The following is a 7,131-nucleotide window of genomic DNA, read 5'->3' as shown; positions in this document are numbered from 1 at the left end:
GATCAGCTCCAGGCATGACGAAGCGGATATCGTCCTCTTTTGTAAGGCCAAACAAAGTAGTTTCGCTTTCACAACGAAACACAAAGCACCTTCACGACATTGCGGCAGCAACAACAATACTACAGTGAGAATAAAAGTTATGCCTTTTTTCTTTGCGTGAACATTTGGGCGGCGTTATGCAAATCTTCCCAGATAGTGACCTAGATATGTGGGGGCGTGTTAGAATGAGCCGTTTTAGGTAGGTGTGACTGACTCTTAACTTTTATAAAGAATATCTCTTTGGATTTGAGACTTTAGTCTTTGCAACTTTACAGATCTTCTTTATGCACCAAGAGCTTGTAACACTTCAAAGAGAAAGGAAAAATTTTAATCACATCATATAACCCCTTTAAAGCAGAGCTTTGGCACATCAACCCCAACATTATCAAAAATATACTGCTTATACATTGGTCCTTTCATATTATCATTTTGTTCGCTCTCTCTTGTTTTATAAATGACTGTGATATTCACATTTAAAATATATATTCATTTTATCAAAACAAATAGACAAAATATAGAATTTAATGAATTTCAGTGAGATTGCGAGGTCCTTCGGTTGATCATTTATGATGACTGGCCATCTAAATCGCATTCACTTAAAAAAACAAAGCAACCATGCAAAGCAAACCCTTAAAACTCTTTCACAACGCCACAACAGATCACAATGGCTACATTTTATCAGTACAAGCAAGCTTTAAAACACAATAATTATCTGTCAAGTGTGTCTTTTATTAGTTTAAAATCATATTCTGTGTTCTATTTATATAAAATCTTCACATATAATGTAAATGAACATTAGTGCACATTTAGGGGCTCTGAAAGTTGTTACCAAAATAAGAATTAAAAGAAAACCGTGGTTTAAATTAAAAATGTTTTTTAAAAGACATTCAGAAATCATGTGCTACGTTATTGTGTGTTACTGCCATTACCTCAGTGTTGAACTACAGAGACATGAGAAACGTGTTGCACCACTTGCTGGAATGTCATAGAGTCATTGCGGCAGTGTGGCGGCACCGAGATCAGAGATGGAAATCCTGTGCAAAACGTGTGTTTGTGTGTGTGTGTGTGTGCGTCATCGCAGACCACGGCTGGACAGAGCCTGAAGACATGAGTGTATGGAGGGTGTGAAGCATGCTTGACTTTGAAAGACCAGAGTGACCCACAACAGCATCATAGCAAGGTGAAGTGTGTAATTTCTGTGCCACTACTAGCGCCATCTAAGACTGCAAAATTAATGAATGATTCCAGTCAAAAGTTTTTTTTCCTTCCACTCCTTTTCTGTTGTTCAAACTTGGCTATGCTTAGAATGGAATATTTAATATTACTATGTGTGCACTGTAGTGTATATTCTACAGTTTTAATCAATTGGTGTGTAAAAATATCTTTATTTTTATCAGTTTGTTCAAATGAGGCAAAACATTTTTAAAAATTATAGTTGATATTGCTATCACTTCGTTCATCACATTTGATGGAAGGTCCGTTTAATTGCATTAATGCTGGAAAACAGTACAGTGCTCTGTTGTATACTGCACATTTTGCAAATGTAGTACATCAAAATATTCTATACATCCAGAAATGTGTTAGGATGTTATACTACACTGCATGTATAAATCAGCAAGCGGTGTCCACTTATCATCTAAATATGGTATAAAATTGCATTTTATATCACTTTTGACAGTGATCAAATAATGATTCAGGGAAATGTTGATACAGTGGAAATGAATACAGTAAAAAAAACATTTCTATTTTAATTATGCAATTTATTAATATTTTAAAATGAAATTTATTCTTTGAAGACTATTAATGGCTGCTGAAAATGAATTTGTTGGGATATCCTACAAATGTTTTACTTATACTAATTTCTGCACATGAAACCAGGATAGTTACACACTTCACCTTTAATATCTCTCTTAGTTGTTTCATTCATCAGCCATTTTGACTCCTCTGTTCTTTCAAAGCCACATGAAAACCACAACAGCACCTTCACTATCACAGCCAGTGAGGAAGAACAGAGTTAATCACCCGCTTGCTTTTGCAAATAGTATTGTACCATGAGACAAGACATTAGTGAGAGATCGCCAACAAAATCCATAATTACACTTGAGCACAATTTCTTTTTAAGCCCTACAACATCATGCCGTAGTTTGGCGGACATTCACATTAATTAGAGAACCATGCTGACAGCGGACGCAAGGCTGGCTGGGGCATAATAAACCCTATTTTAATTGTTTTTAAGGAAGTCATGTCAATACCCATCTTTTACCCTCCCAAGACCACAGACAGGCAATTACAGTACACTTCTGCTGTAATGTACGATGCCAGCTGGCCAAGCAAAACCTTGCAAAGTCACAATAAAAATGCTCACAGTGATGCCTCCAGGCCTCATATTTATGTGCTGCCGCTCAATTCAGTTGATCTTTGCATACAGTATGTAAAACTGAACATCAACACTTCATTTTAAAGCTATTCCTCCCATAAACCAATGCATTTTTGATGCTGAAGATGCACTTTTAAGATGGCACAGTGTGAAATCTCTCTTTTTTAAATTTTCTTGTTACTCGATAAAAATGCATTTGGCATGTACATATTCGTAGTGATATGTAGATGAGACATTTGCACAGTGTTTCCATTTCTGGCTTGGACCCTTAATGAAGCTTAATATGTGTGCATACATTTTATACAGGCAGCCTCCTCTCACCGATGCGCTTGGAGAACTTAGTCCATAGGGTCCTGGCACTGGGCGCAGTGGATCATGTCTTCGCAATAAGGCTCCACTTGAATGGTTGTGCTGTAAAAGCCAAATTTGGTCTGAAGGAGTTCAGTGGCTTCCTTTAAGACACTATGAGGGTCAGCGTTCTCGTCTAAAATGGGGGGGGGAGGACACAGTTAGTTTAGCCTAAATAGATGATGCTGCACTTTTAAAGGTCATATGAAAACGAATTTAAAACGAATGAAAACATGAAATGCAAAAGGAATTAGGGTCATTATCAGGTGCCATTTGTGAATAGAAATTGTAAGAAATTTTAAATGCCTAGAAAATTGGGAATTCAGGAATTACATCTGCATTTAATTTCATGATATGTGTCAACTTATTCCCCCTTCCCACACTCACCAAAAAGAAAAAAAAAATTGACCTTGAGGACAATATACTGTAATCAAATAATAATAGTAAATAAATAATAAAATATTAAATTCAATTTGAACCATAGGGTTCTTAATTTGTATTATAAATAAAAAAACTGTAAAAACAGCTAAATGTAAGTCAAATTTAAACCCATTAAAATGTAATGGTAATAAATGGAGACATGCAAATTGAAATTTAATATTCATATAAAAACATTTTTTTTTTACATTTAAATAATAATAAAAAATTACAAAAATAATAATTTTATTTTCAAATGTTTAATTTCACACTTAAATAATATATAAAAAATGATGTACTAAATGACATGTCCTGTAATTAAATCAGTAGTTATATCAGTGGGGACACAAATGAGGCACAAAACGGACACCTTTAACATCGCTTTTAACAAGACAAATGAACAGTTAAAGAATAACTATAAAACAATGCTGTGAAGCAGGTGTTATTTAATAAACTTACCAATAGCTATGTGAACAGACAGCAGACTCTGGCCAATGGTGAGAGCCCATAGATGTAGGCTATGCATGGCCTTCACTGCTTTCAGAGACAGCAGAACCTCCTTCACTGAATTAAACTCTATACCTTTGGGTGCCCCTGAACACAGACACATGGCACTGAGTTTACAAAGATAGAGGCAAACCTGTCTGAGAAACTCATAGTTTGAATTTAAGGGTGATGTGTGTCATTTTCTTTTTTCAATTTTTTTGGGACTCGTCGTTTGGGAAATTTGTCTGCACTTCACCTTTAAATGCAGAAAATTAAACCACATGTATTATGCAACCGAAAATATACTGACATTGCATGCATATTTTAAGTGATTGAGAATAAGGTAACCGTAGTTAAATTATTAAATGAGCAAATTTACCCTCCATGAGAATGCGGAAGACATCTCTCAGGATGGTAGTTGTGGTACACAGGACGAACACAGAGAAGAGGAAAGTGCAGATGGGATCGGCTACTTTGTATTCTGGCTGCATTAGAAGGTGGAGAGAGAATAGGGGGCACTGATGCATTAAAGAACAAAATCAGATGGTTCTTCGCAAAGTGTCAAAATGAATTAGACTACAAATGTCAGAAGAAACATTCTCCACTCAAGTGCTTTCAAGAGTCATGAAAAGAATTCAGTGTCCTCTTCCTTTTCAAGAGAATTCAATTTGATTATCTAAAAAAAAAGCATACACACTGTTGTCCAAAAATTGGGGGTCAGTACAATTTTTGAAAGGGCTCTTATGTTCAATAAGGCTGCATTTATTTGATCAAAATACAGTAAAAAGAGTAACATTGAGAAATACTATTACAATTGAAAATAACTTTTATTATTTTAGTATATTTTAAAATGGAATTTATTCCTGTGATGCCAAAGCTGAAATGTTTCGGACATCCTTCCAATTTCCTGATTTGGTGCTCAATTTCTTATTTTTTATCAATGTTGAAAACAGTTGTGCTGCTTAATTATTTAGTAGAGACTGTGATGCGGTCTTTATCAGAATATAAAGTTCAAAACAACAGCATTCAGCATTTAAATATATTTGAAATAGAAAACTTTTTTTAATATTATAGATGTCTTTACTGTTTTTACTTTAATATATTTAATGTCTTTAATGCATTCTGCTGATTAAAAATATTTGTCTTTCAAAAAAATCGTACTGACTTTTAAACATGAGTGTAAATAATTCGTTTAGAATTTATTTTCTTTTTCATTAAACATGCTCAAGCCATTAAATAAGATAAAATATTTAAAAACAATTTAATTTACCTTTTTTGCTTTTATAAATGACTCTTACTGTGCATGATTCATCATTGAACACTATTCTAAAGGGTTCCATTATTTACACAAATTAATCTAATTCATTGGCACGTGGAGGTTAATTGGACTGAATGCCATTTTATATTGGGCTTTAAGGGATTGAAAGAGGTAAGACACATTTTTGGGATAATTCTTTTTATCAGTGTTCATTTACCCTGAAGTAGATAATGATGGCGGCCACCATCACTCCAAAGCTCTGTAAGAGATCCCCCAAAACATGAATAAATGCTGCTCTGACACTGGTGTTCCCATGATTACCCAGGAGGCTGTGGGAGTGGCCATGGCCCACAGGGCTCATCCCATTCTCATCAATCTTGTGGTAGCCTGAACCGTGACTGTGGAAGGTCGTGGAATGGTGCAGAATGTAGGCCATTCTGGAATATAAACAATAATGCACACAAAAGCATATCAATTAAACAAAATTCTAGTTTTACCGTTTCATTTTTTCAAATATCTGTACATTCCACAATTGCTAATTAAATATCTGAATTTTGACTTTATTTCTAATAGAGATTCCATATTAAAAAAAACGACAAAGTTTAATGTCAAATTTTGACAGAGCCTTGTCTGAAATAACCTTTGGAAAGCTTGAGGTTTGAAAGAGAGAGAAAACGTTTTAGCACATTGCTAGCATGTTTCTAGCATAATTTAGCATATTGCATGTTTTAGTGTGTCGCTAACATTGGTCTCAGAAGAAGCAGCAGCAGCATCTAGCTTGTTATAATTCCAGTGTCCGTCTACTCACATGATGTTGACCACGACTGCACAACCTGAGGTGATGAGCATCACGTGGCCTTCGATTTCAAAATCATTTTTTATTACCCTCTCAATGGCAAGATACACCAGCACCCCAGTCACGATCCAGATGGACATCACAGATATCAGGGCTCCCAGAATCTCTGTGAGATGTTCATTTGAGACAAATATGGTTTAGCATCACAACTGGATTTAGCGAAGTCTTAAAATCTGCTTTAAAGGAATAGTAATGACTTAAATTTCAGTCTGCTTCTCATCCAAAGCTATCCCATAACTTCAGAAGATGTCGAATATAGCACAACAATTCATTTATTCTGTGATATTTTTTTGTTGATTTTGGTGCTTGACAGACAAATGTGTTCACTATGAACTACTGTTGTATGGAAAAAAGTTATGTAACGATTCTTTGAAATTTCTCCTATTTACGCACATGGAAAAAAACAGCATATATAGGAACATAATGAAGGCAATGGGTTGGACTAACCTGATCTGTGCCAGCCAAAGTTCATTATCTTGGTTGGTGGCCTTGAGGAGATCCACAAGGAGAAAAGACTGACCATCATACTGCCAAAATCTGTCAGAAGGTGGGCTGCATCGGTCATAATGGCCAAGCTGTGTGCTAGATAACCCCCTGCATCACAAGAACAGCAGAGAAAAATAAATAACTATTAGAGAGATACACTCTTAAAAAATAAAGACTTCACAGTGATGCCATAGAATAAAAGATGCCATTTTTGGTTTCCCAAAGAACCTTTCAGTGAACAGTTCTTAAAAGAACCATTTTTGTCTTAGTGTGAAGAACGTTTTAAAAATGTAAGCCTGTAAAGAGCCATTAGTGCAAGGGGAAGCATCCATGGATGTTAAAGGATCTTCATGGAACCATCAATGCCAATAAAGAATCTTTATCTTTAAGAGTGTAGATAGAGATGATTTGCTTTTATAATCCACCATAGTGCATTCACTGTAAATGTTATTCATTATAAAATGTCTTTATTTTATTATAGTCTGAAAACATTACTGAAGTGAGGCACAAAAGGCTTTGGAGAAAGCTAACACAGCATACATCATCTGTAGTTTAAAAGAGAGAATGACTCATAATTATTTTAAAGAGTACTTGGATTGTGAATGCTGACTTGAACAAAAAAGTGCTGTACAGGCTGAACAAAACACAGAAAAGCCTGCTTATCGCATTTAATATGAGTCAAGGACAGGTTTTGATCCAGCATTTTTCAAGTAATTTTGTGCTACAATGGCAAATTGCTTAATTCATCACTTACTTGGTTGTGAAATGCAACCAGGGCATTTATTGTGAGGAGAACAACTTTGGCATTCAAAGACATAGCAAATTTAATAGCTTGCATTTACGTTATATATATATATATATATA

General features: G+C 35.0%; 1 protein-coding gene across 1 annotated transcript in view; it reads right to left on the bottom strand.

Moving 5' to 3' along the window:
• Positions 1–2,708: 2,708 nt before the first annotated feature.
• slc30a2 (solute carrier family 30 member 2) overlaps positions 2,709–7,131 on the bottom strand; it is a 5,713-nt gene continuing 1,290 nt past the window's right edge. Inside the window, exons 2-7 of the mRNA XM_016294611.1 lie at positions 6,229–6,375; positions 5,734–5,887; positions 5,143–5,362; positions 4,047–4,152; positions 3,641–3,775; positions 2,709–2,900 (exon numbers count right to left, since the gene is read on the bottom strand). Coding sequence (XP_016150097.1) covers positions 2,755–2,900; positions 3,641–3,775; positions 4,047–4,152; positions 5,143–5,362; positions 5,734–5,887; positions 6,229–6,375 — 908 coding nt within the window. The 3' untranslated portion in view covers positions 2,709–2,754. The remainder of the gene's footprint in view (positions 2,901–3,640; positions 3,776–4,046; positions 4,153–5,142; positions 5,363–5,733; positions 5,888–6,228; positions 6,376–7,131) is intronic.

The sequence above is a fragment of the Sinocyclocheilus grahami genome, unplaced genomic scaffold (genome assembly GCF_001515645.1).
Source record: "Sinocyclocheilus grahami isolate Dianchi unplaced genomic scaffold, SAMN03320097.WGS_v1.1 scaffold321.1, whole genome shotgun sequence".
Classification (NCBI taxonomy): Eukaryota; Metazoa; Chordata; class Actinopteri; order Cypriniformes; family Cyprinidae; genus Sinocyclocheilus; species Sinocyclocheilus grahami.
This window is presented reverse-complemented; position numbering and strand designations above follow the sequence as displayed.